The 17600-nt window shown below is 38.4% G+C and overlaps 1 protein-coding gene across 1 annotated transcript in view; it reads right to left on the bottom strand.

The window, feature by feature from the left end:
• The window catches only part of GLT1D1 (glycosyltransferase 1 domain containing 1), a 48646-nt gene that overhangs the window by 9971 nt on the left and 21075 nt on the right, over positions 1 to 17600 (bottom strand). The window contains exons 7-10 of the mRNA XM_071571926.1: positions 11883 to 11978; positions 10780 to 10829; positions 5036 to 5079; positions 4750 to 4870 (exon numbers count right to left, since the gene is read on the bottom strand). Coding sequence (XP_071428027.1) covers positions 4750 to 4870; positions 5036 to 5079; positions 10780 to 10829; positions 11883 to 11978 — 311 coding nt within the window. The remainder of the gene's footprint in view (positions 1 to 4749; positions 4871 to 5035; positions 5080 to 10779; positions 10830 to 11882; positions 11979 to 17600) is intronic.

Consider the following 17600-nt stretch of genomic DNA (forward strand, 5'->3'; position numbering starts at 1 on the left):
ATAAGATTTTTTTTTTAATTAAAAAGTCATTTTTGAGAGAATCACAAACTATTCTGAGTTGGAAGGGACCCACAATGATCATCAAATCCAACCCTTAAGTCAATGGCCCACACAGGGGATTGGAGGAAATACAGCTTTTGTTGATGCACAAACTATTTTGTCATTTGCTCTGACTTCACAGTTAAACAAATCCTTTTTCCAAAGGCAGAATTAGAAAACATATCATGACAGCATGTACATATCAGTACAGCAGCTTTCACAGAACTTCCAAGTCCCCCAGGGAATGAGAGATACCAGGGCCCCACTCTGCCTGACAGGGTGGGAATCTGCAGCTTGAGGAAGCTGCTCTTGGCTCTAATTACACAAGGGGAGCCCTGACACTGGATCCCACTGAAGCAGCAACAATCTCTAAGAGTGCCAGAATTTCTGATTCAGCTCTTTTGGAGCTCTTGCTTTTCACAGGCTTAAATGCCCTGGTGTGCTGGCTGCTGACCTCGATCAAACACCTTCAATGAATAGGGAATGAAGGTGTTTTACTTGAACTTTTGGACTGAAAATTAAGAGCTTGGTAGTGGCAGTGAAGTGTGAGGACATGCACTGTCCCCTGACTAAGGCCCTCCCCTCCCCTTGCTGTATTTCTCCTTTTAAAAAACCAAAACTGGAAGAGTATTTCATGTCTGGCCACCTTCCAAACAAGCAATTGTCCATTCAAGAGAAAGAGCACCATTAGGGAGAGAAAGAAAGAGAGAGAGGAGGGAAAGAAGGAAGGAAGGGAGGAAGAGATACAGAAAGAAAAAGAAGGAAAAGGAGAGAAGGAAAAGAGAGAGAGGAGGGAAAGAAGGGAGGGAGGGAGGAAGAGATACAGAAAGAAAAAGAAGGAAAAGGAGAGAAGGAAAAGAGAGAGAGGAGGGAAAGAAGGGAGGGAGGGAGGGAGGAAGAGATACAGAAAGAAAAAGAAGGAAAAGGAGAGAAGGAAAAGAGAGAGAGGAGGGAAAGAAGGGAGGGAGGGAGGAAGAGATACAGAAAGAAAAAGAAGGAAAAGGAGAGAAGGAAAAGAGAGAGAGGAGGGAAAGAAGGGAGGGAGGGAGGGAGGAAGAGATACAGAAAGAAAAAGAAGGAAAAGGAGAGAAGGAAAAGAGAGAGAGGAGGGAAAGAAGGGAGGGAGGGAGGAAGAGATACAGAAAGAAAAAGAAGGAAAAGGAGAGAAGGAAAAGAGAGAGAGGAGGGAAAGAAGGAAGGGAGGGAGGAAGAGATACAGAAAGAAAAAGAAGGAAAAGGAGAGAAGGAAAAGAGAGAGAGCTTAGCACAGTTTAAAAATTGTCTCAAGATATGTTCATTTGCTTCTGGTTTTGAAAGCTACATTGCTGATGACTGATGGAATTGAATGCTAAATTTACATTTAATTTTCTGTAATTTCTGAACTCTAAAGGGAAAGACATTTGTTTGGTCTCATAGACTTGGAGGGTAGTAACTGCTACATAAGAAAACTTTCAGGTCCCAAAACACACAGGTACCAAGGAGTTATAGCTACTGAAAGACAGAACAGATGGCCAAATACTTTAGATGCAGGGCTGCCTTTACACCAGCTAGTCTTAAACAAATGGATTGGGCTGTAAATAATTACTGCATGAAGTGGCTTAGAATTTAATTTAGATACTTAGTCTATTTTAAGCAGTAAAAAGAATCATTTGCATTGTTGAAAATATGTATAATTTACTGACCCAGGTTCCACAAATAATAGCCTAAAATAACATTTTAGTCCATTGGCCATCTGTTTTGTTACATTATTGTGACTGCAAATGTGTTTTAGAGCCATTGCAGAAGGATGCAGGGTGCACATTTCAGCTGTGGCAGATTGTTACCCAATAAGCCCATCCAGGCAGCAGTGTCAGGCTTAGAGAGTAAATACAGGGTTTATTTACTACTCTGTCTTCTGGATTAGCCCTCATTTTCTTCCTTCAAGCCTCTGCATCTTTTTGGTGGCTCTTTAGTTTTACTGCTTTACAACTCTTTATTTTTTTTTTATTTTCATAATTTCCTATGGCTTTTATTCTAAACTACTAGGCCTGTGCTTCATTTGTTGTCCAAGACTGGATTTTGCCTTGGAGCACAACAGAGTCTGTCCAACTTCCTTATCTATCCTGATTTTTTTTTAATTGGCTTCTTTTTGGTAAAGCATAACAATCTAATGATTTTTACAACAGCTGGAATACTCCTGAGAGAACAGATGAAGTGCTCCAATGAAACAGTGCTGGAGTCAAAACTTTCTTCTTACCAGCTACATTGGGAACATAAAAACCTTCCAGTAGCAGTGCCTTTTTCACCATCACATGCCCAGGAATGTGCAAAACTCCTCAGCTCTCTGAGGAAGAGATGGATTTTGAATGTTTGCTATGATGTTTGTTTTCTCTTCTTCAAATGCCAGACAGAAACTAGATCAGTTACAGCAAAATCTCTGAGATATCAGTACTAGCTGACAAAATAATTAGTTATGGGTTTTAGTTCTTTCATACCTTAAGGCAGGTTGAAATAGATGTGATTATTTATCTAATTTATCTATTATATATTTCTCTCATACTAAAATACTGTTTATAGATTCATGACCTTGTTAAATGCTGAGCTTTGAAGAGAATGAAAGTTGCACTTCCAAAGTCAAGACTTTTTTCTCCAGCCTAGGACCAGAAGATTTTTATACTTGGTTTTCTGCCTTGTTACTTAACAAGATCTTAGCAGATGGCCCTAAGTAATCTACTAATATGCAAAAAATACATATATATATAATATACATAAATTCAACATGAAAAAATAAAAGGAATACTACTTGATGATTCATCTTAATAAATACTTTTTTTCTGATCTAAGAAAAACATCCAAATGCAGGAAGCTAACACTGCAAATGTATATAAAGACATCCTGCATAGAATAATCTTTGGCCAAAACAGTCTTGTAATTCTAAGAGAGAATAGAAATAAGAGAAAAATATAACAGGAAGTATTTAGTATTCTGTCTGTGTAGTAATTTCTTTGTTGGGTTTTTGAGGGTTTGTTTGTTTGATTTGGTTTCTATGTTTTTGGTTTTTTTTTTTTGCTTTTGTTTGTTTTTCTTTTTGATAGGTCTGGGTATGAATTGTGAATAAATTACTCAAGTAACTGTGAGGTGGAAACTTAAAAGAACAGTTTTCCCACTAGTGATGGTGTTTGCCTATTGAATAGCCCTCATAGGATAACTGAACAGTTCTGCCACAGAGAGCAGGGCTCCAGTAAAGCTTTCCTTGTTGATTTAGTCTTACAGTTATCAGATTCAAAAGTTGTAGGAATTGCAACTTCAAAAGAGGAGAGCAAAAATCAATAATTTCTGAAGCAGCTCAACATTACTTGTGAGGTAAACTGGCATTATCTGTTTAGCTTTGAGTTACCACATATTGTTAAGACACTGAACTTACAAAATTGCTCCCTCTCCTGATAAAAGCTGAGAAAAGTGCTTTTTAACTGCTCCCACCTGATGGGAAAATTTGGAGGAAAAAACTCTACCAATTGTCCCATCAGCCCTGAGTTTACATAACAATTTGTATCAGACCAAGCACATTTGCACTTCTGTTGCAGATGCTGCATCTCTTCAGGCTTTCTGGTCTGCCTTTTTCTTCCTCTTTAGCTCACTAGAAATAAATCAGGTTGATTTTTGGTCAGCTGTTCTGTGAGTTCTGAGTGGAACACGGAGCTGGGGAGGAGGAGGAGGTGACAGTCACTTAACAACTTCTCTGAGTCACTGACTCAGCTGTGCACTGTGTTGGTAAATCCATCTCATCTCAACCACCAAACACACCAAGTTTGTCTCACCTGGCACACTGGGAAGTGTGGAAATGCCACAGTCCAGTAATTGCTGTTACAGACTGTTGTTGCTGTGAGAGAGCATCTGCTTCCACCTCTGAGCACTGGCATTTTAGAAGGGAAATACATATTTACTACCTTACTATCATCTGACTTTCCTAATTCTTACAATGCTCACTCAGTTCTTACTTAGGAAGACTTTCAGCTGTGTGGAAGAAAAGCATGCTGGAAATACAACATGTGATTACTCCTTAGACACAGAAACAGCAGATTCATTAATACAAATAATGGAATTGTTTCTTTGATCTTCTCAGATTGTGAAGAACTAACATTCAGCAGTCACCAAAATATATCTGCCCAAAGAACTTCTGCTTTAAGTACACTTATTATTTTCTTAGAAAGTATTTAATCCCAAGCAGTGCCCTACTTTGACAGGTATGAAATAAAACTGGTTATTAATTTTCAATACTGATGGCAAAAAAATTAACTGAGCGTGTCATTCATTCATTAATCATTTCAGAAGTAAACAACCAAATACAGCTCTTGGATTGCTTTTTGAAAGGATGTAAAAATAAATGAAAGTCCCTTCTAGCAACATTATAAGGAAGTGGATGTTGAATCAAGCCCAGTGACAGCCCCAGTAAATCAGAATGATTTCTACAACTCAGGTCTGTATTGTTAATTTAACAGGACTGATAAAATTACATTCTGTCCTTTAAAAATAAATAGACAAAGCATTAAAAACTGTCAGTTCAAGGGAAGAAAACCTTAATTGCTAACACTTGCAAAATATTTTAGTTTTGTCTTCACCAGCTTTGAAACATGGGCATAAAATGTTGACACACATTTCCAGTGACAAAAGAAGATTTCAGGTTCGCTATAACCTCACTGAACAACCTTTCCTACTCTAGGATGCAATTACCTCCAGAATTGCAGCAGACATCCCTTCTGAAATGGAGCTGTTCACCACGGCAAAGCACCTTTTCACAGCAGCATGGAGCTCCTCCTGTGGCAGCTCTGGCAGCAAATGTACTCCAGGGGCCCTGGAAACCAAAACACACCAACAGGACACCTCCTAAGAACGAGCTCTGACAATCTGTTCCTCACACAGCAAGTTGTGCATGTTCATTTGTATATCCAGGATTTTAAAAGCTGGGCAGCCAACTGCTTCCATTTAGCAAATAGAAGGTTTAACAGTAACTTCTTACCTTTTAACTTTTTCCTTAACTTCAGCTGTAAAAAGGGGATCCACCTGGAAAGGAGCACACACAGAGGAATATGGCACCCCCTTAAGGACTATGGCATTTGTTTGAAACACCCAGAAAAGAAAAATAAATTCTAGCACATTTTTGTACTCAAATATTTAGATGAGTGAATGTGCTGAGCTTTAAAATGACCCCACAGACCTTTAACTGGGTGGCTACACTTGATTCTTCTGTATCTCTTTAACCTGAGTGGCTGCTCTCAGATGGCCCTGGGCTAACACCATTCAAAGGTCTGGTTTCACTTGCTGAGGAACTGATGTGCCAAGTGACTGTCCCTTTTGCACCGAGGATGTGAGGAAGGAAAGGAACCTCCCAGGCTTGAGTTAACTCAGATGTAACTGAGACAGCCAGAGAGATGTCATGCACTGACAGGAACAGTTGCTTGCAAACTAAATAAACACAAAATTGTAAAACACAGTAAAACATGAAAGCACCCCAGAGTTATTAAAAAGTTGTCTAAGATGGGTGATTAACTCCAGTAGGTTTATTTACAAAGCTTAACTACATCTGCTGTTTTCATTTAACATGATTAAAAGAAATAAACAGAACTTGAAAATCCTTAACTAGACATGAAGAACAGAACTAGACTTTTTTTATTAAGGCTGATTGACTATATATGATTACTATATGTTAGTTTACAGCAGGTGTAAGACTGAGAACAACATGAGGGGGTTTTTTAAATGTATGTTAATATTTTGGGTTTGGTTGGGTTTTTTCAGATTATGAGATAGACAACACAAAGCATTTTAGAAAACTGTTTTGGCAAAAAGTCAGGTAAAAAAAGTTTGGCAGAAATAACTATTATTGTGTATTTTAAACACAAGGTAAATTATTTCATGAGAACAGGGCTTCATAAATTAAAAGAGTCAAGTGAATCATTTGTATTAAGGAATGAATTCCTACCAAACACAGAAAACAGCTTTAAAAATATTTTTGGTAACAGCAGGGGAGAAAATCAAGTGCCCTTTCCTGAAGCACTACCTGATCCTGGCAATGGAGTACAACACAGGTCCATAGAGTAAACCAATATGTCATGTCACAGGTTCCTTGGATATTTCATACTGAACTTCACAATTGCTATTTCTATATAAATATATTTTCAGCTTTTTCCCCCAAAGTACTATTTTGATGCTGAGTTCCTCTCAGAGTAACTACACTCTATTTCCATTAAAATTGGCAGAGTACTTGCAAGTGATTTAACGAGTGGTGGGATTTGGTCTTTTGTTCTTGTACCTTCAGAAGGATCAGAAAAACTACAGCCTGTGACTCATAAAATTTGTAAGATATTAATTCCTATCCTATCTCCTTCAGTGGAAGCCAAGAAGTTGCCATCTGCCTCAGACAGAACAATCCTTTAAGCTGCATTCTCCTATTGGTAAATATTCCAAGAATCTTGGCCTGAATAGGAAAATCCAGTGAAAATATTACTTTCAGGACGGGTGTAGCGATGACTTGGAGAAGTGATTCCCCTGAGCTACATTTAGGAACTTGAGGGGGCACAGCTATCTAACCACAGGCTCAATATAACAGGAATTAGCTACAACATAAGCTGTTCAGTAAGTAGGAACAGCACTTAGGAGATGTGAATGCTTCCAAAGCCAAGTGACTGTGGCAACATGCCGAGGAAATCAGCCCAGGCTCTGAAAAAGCTACTGCAAAGAAAAGAATGTTGCTTCCACCCAGTGTGTCTCCATGATCCAGTTCTTCTGCAAGGTAGTGTTTGTTGCTACATTTTACTTTTGTTATTTACCAATGTTGCAGGCAAATATGATCATCAGTTCCCCATCATTTGTTGAAACACCATCAATCCAGAGGCACAGCCTTCAAAGAGCTGCAAATTCCATCACTTTGTCAAAGATTAGAGGAAAGATCAGAGGAAAGCAGCTCCCATTGTGTGAACAGTTTCTATCAGAACAGATAAAATGACACGTGGAAAGGGGAGTGGGCACATAGCAGGAAACCAGAACAGGCTGATATGCCATTGAACAGGTCCAGATATGCCATTAAGGAAGTTTTACTCTTCTGACAGGCAAAGAAACATCCGAGATGTGTTTGACAGTGCAGAAAGTCACAGATCAAACGCTGCACAAAGATAAAGGGGCCTGTTAAGCACAGAGCCTGCCATGATCAAAACCTAGCAAATCTTTTATAAATACACAACATTAAAATGCTGCCACATAAGAATTAACTCAGACAGAAATAATGGTCCAGGAACATCTTTATAATGCTGGGACTCTCATAGACTTTGTACGGAAAAAACAGGTCTTAGTACATTGAAAGTTCTGTCAGAATATCACCCAGAGAGTAGGAGTCAAGAACTTGAGGACTCTGCAAACACACTCAATACAGACAGGGAAAATGTGCTCAGTTTCTTGAGTTTCTGAGATTTTGGTAGCATCACTGTGAAAGGATTCACCTTTTCTCACAGCAGCAGGTAACCCTGACCCCACACTACAACATTTATCTGATTGTTGAATGGGCTCAACAAGACCCAGCTTCTCCCAGAACTGCAAACACAACCTGCCTGCAGCAAATGCCCCTTCAAAAATAGAAGATCCTTGTGAACATCCTAAACACAGCCATACTCTAAATGCTTCAGGAAATTCAGTGTCTCCTGGCTTAATGTGTAGCTCCACTACTGCAATTTGGGACAACTGACAACTTGCAAAAATTAGTTTTAACGCAGCCAAAAACATTTGGCAACTAGGATCTAAACTAACAAAACTTCAGGTCTAAAAGGAAAATAAATAACCTTTTTAAGACACATTTGAATGGCTCACTTTACCATTTTTAACAAAAATTTCATTTTCAGGGGTTTCTTTCCTGAAGAACAAGCAAACAAAGGATTAGAAGGGTTGTCAGCTTAATGGTAGCAGGAGCTCTTACCTTTTAAAAATTGTCTCAGTGAGCAGGACACAGGATGTAGCTGGCAGAATTTCATATTCCTCAGCAGGATAAGGAATTTGAAATTTTATCTTTTTCTCCTACCTGATTTTCCTAATTACTGTGCTCTAGGATATTCCTGAGCAGGGTGTTAGACTTTCTCTTTTTAGTTTAATTAACAGCTGCTTCATTTTCAAAGGAGCCCAGAAAACACACAGAAGGTCCCAGCCATCATTGCAGAGAGATGGCTACACCCCTCCACCTGTGGAGGAGGCACTTATTGCCCTAAAACTGGCACAAAAGGCATGGAACCAAGTTGGACAGAGGGCCAAATAGCTGTCAGTGGAAAACAGTATCATTGCAAACACAGCAGTGGCCTGTACTATCTACAAGAATGGTTAAGAAACACACAGAGAGGGCTCTCAGAGGTCACCCAGCAGCTGAACTCAAGTTTGGGGGCCTTAAGTTTTTTAAAAAGTTTCATAAGCTCCTATTCTTGGACTACAGAGCTGCTGAAAATTAGCTATTGTTCCAAATTTCGTTATAGAAATTAACAAAAGGAAAAGTGGAAGTGAAGACAAATGGCAAAAATTTTAAATTACACAGGGCCCCATCCTGTAATGTTACCTGGATTGCACTATTGGAGACAATCATGCATAGAATAATATGTAATTTTATGGAGGCAAATATATAATCTTATGGAAACAAAGCAGAAAATAGTGTGTGGGCCTTTGTTCTTTCTGTTCTTAATTAATATAATCTTAATGTGTGGTTTTTTAATATCCACAGTAAAAATTACATGCTTCATAGATACTGGCCCTGATTTCCTTAAGACTTTTGTGGTTGGAGAATTAACATGAATAAGAAAAGTACAGCTGAATACCAATAGAGCTGGGAGGTATTTTCATCCTTTAGCAATATTTTAGTACTATGGGAGAAATATGTTTTAAGGAGGTTCATTCCTTGCCTGTGCACTGCCACAGGGTTATTTCTTCCTGGGAAAAGTGAAGCAAATTTAAAAAGATGACTAAAATGTTTAAAATCCTCACTGGAGGCAGCAAGTGCATCTTTTGATTCTAAAGCACAGCTTCATTACACCTGCTCTAGATTTGTCTTCCACACCAGTTCACTTCCAAATCATTTTGTGTATTAGCGTGGAAAAAAAAAAGCAGATAAAATAAAAAGATAAAAACAGCTGTTAGGAATAAAACCCCAGGTCCCAAAATTTACAAAGAATAAAAAGGAATGAGAAAATAAAAAAACAGTTCCCATTCAGAGCCTATTTATTTTTTTATAAAGCAAACTGCCTGCAAGTGTTCAGGCTCAGGTGGAGATGAATCAGAGATGAGACTGATACAGAGAGTGGGGTTGGATTAAGGGTTGGACTTGATGATCCCGGAGGTCTCTTCCAACCCAACTGATTCTGTGATTCTGTGAGAGAACACATTACCCAGATGAAACAGTGAAGCTTTTAGTACTCTTGGAGCATCAGTGAGAGTTTGCTTCATGTGTCACAGCTGCCTCCTCAGACCTTTCCCACTGCTTAAATGAAGGCTACAGGCTGCCTTTTCAAGCCTTCTGCTGCTGTGGATCTACATGGAGAACACTGATTGCTTTCTCACAAGTGCTGCAATTAGTTTTGTGAGTTCAGCATAAAGTATGTCCCCTTGACGTAGGCAACACAGCAGAAGCAGAGGAAGCAGGACAGAGATACCAACTTCAAGATTCCTCGGAACTCAGTTTCTCCCAGGCTTTAGTGCACTGAGATTCTAAATGTGAAACACTTCCCCGATTCTGTCAGCTCTGTGCTTGCTCTTGGGTGTCAGACAGAACCCAAACATCATTTTGCACCTGCTGACAACTGTTAATTGTGTATGACTTGAGACTACCAGAAATGGCATCAAAACCTACATGGAATGGAACAAAGAGCAATCCTCCACGTGAACAAAAGACATAAGAACAGGGATAACGAGCTCCTGAATCACCTTCACAGAACTGAAAATCCTCATTAGCAATGCCTGCGAAAAAGATTCTTCTAGGTGGCAATTACTGCCTTTCAAAATATTTGATAGGCTCATTTATGAATTAGTCCTATTGAAACAGGCACTTCTAATACTTAAATTGCAAGAGTATGCACTGTTAGGAGTTTGTGATTGTGTAAAGTCCCACAGGTACAGAAACAGAACCCAGTATTAGAATCCAAATATTTTGATACTTTCTGTCTTCAGAACTTCTTTCTGTAATCAAATGAAACACTAAATGTTTTGTTCTAACACTCCCACAGACCATAATGGATTAATGCCATTATCAAGTCATGTGCTTGACTTAGACATAAAATTAGAGTAATCCAGCAGCAAATGCCCTTTATAAAACCAGCCCGAACCTTCTATACAAAACAAAACAAAAATCAGAACATGTAAAACAAATCTACAGCTGTTGTAAACTATTTCAGAGGCATTGGTAAGAGTTGACATTAATAAACCCCTTACTGAATAGAGGGTATATCCTCTTAGAAAAACCCTCTTAGCTGTTTTCCCTTTGCAGGGCAGAAGCAGAGCTTGTGCTGAGTGAGACCCCTTTTAGCTGACAGCAGAACTCTGAATTTTGCTACTCCAGGCACTGGAATTGCTTCCACTTCCAGAGTTTAGACCTTTTGTGAGCTGCTAAATTTGTACCTTCTCACCTCTGTAAAAGTTACAAGTCCCTTGACTTAGGTTCACCTCAGAAAGAATTATTGGGGTATCTCAGATGTAAGTAAATGGTAGTATTTAGAAATAAGCAAAACAAAAATTAGGACAACTTACTGCAGGTCCAATAATGCCCAGATGGACACTGGGATCCTTTCTGTGCCAATCTAAAAGAGAAGAGTAACAACTTTTTTATTAATCAAAAGTATTCATCTTTAATTCTTTCTCTGAAATAATTGTAAATAGCTGCCATGAATACAGAAGAATGAGGCAAATATTGTATTACTACTTAAGAAACTGAATGTGCACCAGATTTCATGCTCAGCCCTCACATTACTCCTCAGAATTCAAATATTAGCATATCTGAAAGTTACTATTTAGCCTTTCTGCTTCCTGAGATCTCTGATGACTCAAGGGTTATTTAACTAAGCTCAGATATTAATTTTGAATCACTCAAGAGAACAATGCTCTGTATAATGCAGAGGATTCTGGCCACTAAGCCAAAATTCTGTAAAGGCACACGTGGAAGAAACTGCAACCATTACAATGACTACTCAATAATATGCACAAGAGAAATCTGCTGCTCCTTCAAACCTAGAGTGGAAAAAACCCCAATTACTTGAATAAACTACATTTGTTACTCAGCATCACGAGGTTTTAAAGGTCTATCAAAGTAAGTTGAATAGTGCAGGTTAAATTTCCAACTTGGAACACTGGAACCTTTTACAGACACAAACAGAACCTGGCAAAACATTCTCTTATGTGAGCCTGAGAAAACTTCAGCCCAGTTTACAGAGTTGAGCCAGAACAATGGGTGGTAAAATTTGTTTGCAACTTCAATGACATTAATTAGCACACATGCAAATCAATGTAACAGCCACGGGACAGCAAGATGAAAAAAATTATTTTAAAGTACATGATCTTTTCTTTTGTCTCCCATCACTATTGTATGTAACAGCAAAACAGTTTTCTCAGCAAATAAAACCATCAAATATTGCTTTGATTCCAATGCTCTGTTATTCCCAGCAGGATGGAAAAATGCAGCACAGAAATAATGTGTTGAACAGATCAATGGTTACAGAAGTTCTTTTTTAAAAATGTAAATATATCACGAATTTTTCTGCAATGAATAAACCAGCTCACAGCCAAATTTACAAACATAAAAGAAATGCATCTGATTGCAGTGACAAAACAAGGGTATTCAAATAGCCAGTACTTACCTGAAAAAACTTCTACTAAATACAGAGGGTCTTTGACTCTTCGAAGTCCACATATCAAAAGAAACAGATGTAAAGTGTCTGTATCTGTGGGAATGCCTGCAACAAATAATTTTAAATGCTGAACACTCAAAACTGTTCCAATAATGAGGACATACAGTTGGAAAAGCAGCAACAGGGTGGATTCTGGAAAATTAGCATTATTCCCTCATCAATCCTCAGATCATCTCAGTGGACATCATTTTACAGGGCACAGGAATTTATTTCCAGAGGCAGTGAAGGTGCAGGACTTGAAGGTTGAACACCAGACCCCAGCTTTGACTGACCTGGCAACTAAACAACTTTGTGTTTCTCAATATTTCTACCCATAAGAAGAATAAATTGGCATCCATATAAATAACTCACCAACTACTTTAAAGAGATTCTGAGGTTCAGTTAATCAATGGCTGTGGGGCTTAGAGCTCTTGATCCTGCACTTTTTGTTGCTAAAAATCAGGAAATGTCCCATAGTTCTCTATCCCCAATATGCCAGCACTGCTACAGAACAGCTAAACTAGGAGTTAAATTATTGCAAAGCATTTATTTTAAACTTATTGCTAAGACACAAATGGAAAATAACTTGGGGGGAAATCCTCAACATGGGAGTTTTTAACATGGAAAATCTCTCTTGAAAATACACAGCAACAGCTCATAAAAATAATTGTGTAGGCTCTGTCAGAGAAAGAAGAACTGATGTATGAGATTGAAGTTGCCAGTGGCTCCATGACAGCAAAATTAATTTAGAAGCTACTTCTGCAGAAGGGTCACCATGTGATGAACTTTGGTTAAAAGTGTTTATGATAAAACAACATAATTCAAAAATTGCTGAATGAACAGAAAGAACAACAATGTAATTTAATAAACATGAGAGGGGTTGAAATGTTCGGGTTTGATTTATGGTACTGAACAAATCAGTTTGCTGTCCTTCAGTTCACCTCCTTACTGAGCTCATGGCAAGGATGGGAGACATATTACCCAACATGAGGCAGTTCTGCAGGCACTCTGTGAGACACCAAGGCTTACATGGTCAGAAAGCCACTGCTTTTAAAATTAAAATCCAGTTCAGGAATGTTTAAATTCTCTCTATCAACAGTCCTGTTCATTCCTGAGTCTGTTTCATTCAACTTAAATAACTTGAGTTGTCAAAAGTGTCTGTAGCAGACATGGTAAATAACATTTTACTGATTATTGGACCAAGAAATAATTTGTAATTTTTAATACACAAACATTTGGACTGAAAAAGCCATTCTTCTGGTGCAATGGGCCATTAAGACTGTTTGGTTTTAAGACATGCAGCAGTGGTTTCAATTTATGACATAAACTCACGCAAAACAAATTATCAAAAAGTGTTAGCAAAATTCAGACTGCATTTTAATTATCCATAAGGCACAAATCTTCATTTTAAATTACGAACTCCCACCTATTGATGTTGAGCTCTGGGTATTTAGGAATAAAATTTAGAAGTTGATGCTGGAAGTTCAGTCAGACAGTAGAGAGAAACCAGGTCTTCCTGTTCTCACATAAAGACTGAAATGGAATTACTGCACTCTCAAAGTAACTGCTTCTTGATCTCTTAACATCTTTTTGTTTCTATCTTAAAGCTTTCAGACTTGTAATTTTATTAGATAAGGGTTTAAAGCCCCAATAGTTCCATGCAGTCCTGACTGCCATTCTGCTCCCTTGTATGAAAACCTTAACCCAAAAAGAGAAACAGGGAACTGGCCCCACAGGCATTCAGAGTTTTCCATTCCATCCCTGTGCTATCCAAAGGTACTCCTCTCAAGAATCTCATCAACAGCAGTCTAATTTCACTAGTGAAATTACCTAAAACAATATTTATTAATGAAAGCAGCTCCTCACTCACTTGACCTCTATTATTTTGAAAAGATATTCACAACTCTCACAGCAGAGTATCCCCTTCATGATTCAATTTTACAAACCCCTACTTGTCTATCAGGCAATTTTATGCACTTTTCTCTGAAACAGCATCTCTTGGACTACAGACTGGATCCTACAAGGCATTTCTAAAAATTGTCATATAAGGGCTAGTCAAAAAAGATTTGCTTCTGCCATTCGATTTAGTGAAGTGAGAATCTGTGGTAGTTTTATTTCAGTGTCTGCTGTAGATCCCAGTCATCACCTAATTCATTTTACAGGCAGACTTTGCCCACTCAATCCACTCAAAGCACATAAACTATTCCTTAGAAGGCTGCACTGCCAGCACATACTGCCACTGGTTACAGTGCTGGGAGTTTATTCATTCTCTGCCTACTTCAGATCCAACTCCAGCAGCACTTTGTGCAACTTGTTCACTTTCTGCTCCCTCCCTGCAAATGGTTACATTCTCCTATGGAGTTGCTCCTGCACCAGTGTTTTCCCACCTGTTGCTTTCTCAAGCCTTGCTCTCACCTCTGCCATGGAGGAAACCCAACAAGTAGCCATTTGTACAAGTATGAAATCATTTTAGGATGCTCTGTCCTCTCAAGGATGCTGAAAAGGGGAGCATATGAAGAGAAGTGCAGTAGCTGCCTTTACCAGCCATAGCCATCAGCTGGGGGAAAACTGGGCTTTGAAAGGAGACATTTTTTCTTTATCCTTGAGCTTAAACAGAACCCTCAATATGTGACTTTTTGCTGTCACTCTGCTTTTCCCAGATAACCTACTTAATCTGTAATAAGATTACTATCACCTTGTGTGATTCTGATGTGGAAACACATCAATATGGCACAATCACCTGATTTGCTCTTGTGATACATCCCCCATGTCACTGTGTCTGAATGAGGGGCAAACACCCAAATAACAAAAAGATACTTGCTCTGTTTCTTCCCATATCTGTTAGTGATACAAAAGCCATGATTTCCAATAGCACCTTGTGCCTCCTTATCTCTTCCCTCATGTATCTTTCTGTTTGCTTAACAAAGAAACACAAAATAGAAATATTTCTCCATGATCCCTGGTTTAAAAAAAAACAAACAAAAAGACTGCAAGGTACATGTTTTCCAGCCATCTTTCAGAATGACTCTACACTAAATGCAAGTGAAACCCTGCCACCAACATCAACATCTCTGTCAGTGTCAAAAACAACTGTTTGAAGTCAGCAGGAGATGCTCCTTTAAGCCTGTGCTGTCAGTATTTGGCTGTGGCTGTGGGTTTCTTACATTGGTTTTAGCTACAAAAACCAGCTGCACATTGGTGAAAAAGTTCTTCCTAATACCCAACCTAAACCTCCCCTGCCACAACGTGAGGCCATTTCCTCTTGTCCTATTGCTTGTCCCTTGGGAGAAGAGAATTAGGACATTTTCTGATAGTTTACACTTTGGCCATTGTAACAATCTGCACTCAGATGCCAGGACAGCAAAACATGAGCACAGACAGCTAACATAAAAACCTAAATAATTTCTGAAGCATTAGGAAGAACAATGTTTTTCTAAGAAAGGCAAGAATAAGTACAAGTGTTATCTAAACAGATTTTGAAAGAGTAGATTCATTTAACTCCGTCCCTCTAGGTACTACCAGGAAAAAAATGTAGTAGTCACAGATGTACAATAAAAATAAATGTATTACTGCAAATCTTTAATCTTCCTGAAAGCTGCAGGCCTCTAAGTGAATGAGTAATACCAAGCATTAGCTTGCTGAGAGGTAAAGAAGCAGATTTACAAATTAATTTTCCAAGCTCTGATTTCAAGCTCACTGGTGTGGTCTGTGGACCTTCAGAGAACACCACCAAGTCTGTATTATTTGGGCTTAGTCATCCATTTTTGGTTTTGTTCAGAAACAAAATCAAAGCCATGATGAGATAGGTAATTTACCACCACTATCTCATTTTCCTTCCTGTTCTTTTTGAACCACAGCAGGTCTTTTACTCCTCTTGAAAATATTTCATTTATCCATCTCCTGAGCACCTGAAAGTATTGACTGATCCCCTAGAAAAGTAAATCCATAGGTTTATTGCTGAGATTTCAGCCTCTAAGATGATAATTTTATTTTCTTGAGTTTGAGACATGGATAAATTTGTCCAACTCTGGCATGAATCTTTGATACTCTAAATCTTTCAATTCATAGTTATTTCTGAGGTTCATCTCCCTGCAGCAGAAATACCATGCATTACCTTTTCTAGTCTCTTGGCACCAAGAGTTTGATTTTGTATCTTTTTCATGAGTCAGATATTAAAACCAAGCTGGTCAGAGCAGCCAAGTTTTGCAGCTTGTTTGACATGCATTGCAGTACAGCTTTAACCTGCTCTCTTGCTTTGTATTGACTCTGAAGTTTAATTGAAGTCACTGATGACACAGAAGTTTGACAATTATTAGCCTAATTAGTCCTGATTTTAGCAACATGCTTTACCACCTACAGATCTCAAACATTTATTACTGTGTCATGGAGCTGAGCTTTTATTTTACAAAGCAATTTGTTTCTTAGGAATTAAGGGGAAGTGGAGGCAATAACTTTATCTGAAGCATTTACACTGTTATTCCCATTCAATAATGAATAATTGCTAGAGAGTTGCTGATATGTTTGTGAAGACAAGAGAAATTAAATGAACCTGCAAACTTCCAGGGGCAGGCTTCTAATCCAGAAAAATGAGAGAGCAAAACTCACAAATCAATCCTTTTTTCCCTGTTTCTCATTATTTCTGACAGATCAGAAAACAACAAAGCTCCATGGTTTCAGATCACTTAGGGAACACAGTTTATGGCTGCTATCCTATAATTTTCACTATGGTCAGCTTCATATCTGCACAAATTTTTTACTATTTAGTTTTTCTTAGGTGGGTCTTTCTTTCCAGCATAGCTTAAGGAAAATATAATGCCTCTGTAAAACTCTGTAAACTTTTCAAACTCTGAAAATAGCTTTGCTATGAAGCAGAAATTACATGAGAGTAGAAAAATCAAACCAGAAAAGTATAATAAGTATGTTGTTTGATACTGCCATAAGCATGTGATCCTATGTCACCTTCCATGAAACCAGTTTTAAGTCCTATCTGTTGGGTAAATGAGCCTTCTCAGTTCATTAGTGTAGACTTTGTTAGTTATCTACATCTAATCACATGATGCTGAAATGTTTATTGGGGTTGGCATCTCACAAGCTTCAGCCACACTGCACTGGAATCAAAAGGAGCTTTTCATCACAGGATGATGACATCAAGCCTGTCTCTAATCTTAAGCAGAGATGCTCCATCCTTGAGCTGAGCTGTTAGAGAAGATCAGGCTCAGGTTTCACATTTGCTCAGACTCTCTTGTCATTTTCTGTCAATCAATTTACAGCAAAAGCCTGAAATTTCCTTGGCTCTCTCAAGTCTATAAATAGGCTTCTAAAATTGCTAACCAAACTGATTATGCTGCTCAGAGATTCCTGTATTGTAAGCTCAGAGAGAAACATTTTGATCATCTGGTCTGATCTCCAGACTGACACAGACAGTAATACTCAAATAGCCTGAGGTACTAAATATACTGAAAATGTTGTCTTCTTGAAGTCTGTGTGGAAACCTGCACTTGGTTCAGCTTTTTGGTTTGGCTACTGCTGCTTGCAGTCTCTCATAGACATAAGACAAGCTGTGAAGCTACTAACCAGAGTGTAAATTAACTTTAAAAGCCCTTCTCTTTTGTAGATGTAGCCAATAAATGTCCAGTAGCCAGCCACTGAAAATATGCAGCTAACAGAGCAACTAACACTACACCAGCA

The sequence above is a fragment of the Pithys albifrons genome, chromosome 17 (genome assembly GCF_047495875.1).
Source record: "Pithys albifrons albifrons isolate INPA30051 chromosome 17, PitAlb_v1, whole genome shotgun sequence".
Lineage (NCBI taxonomy): Eukaryota > Metazoa > Chordata > Aves > Passeriformes > Thamnophilidae > Pithys > Pithys albifrons.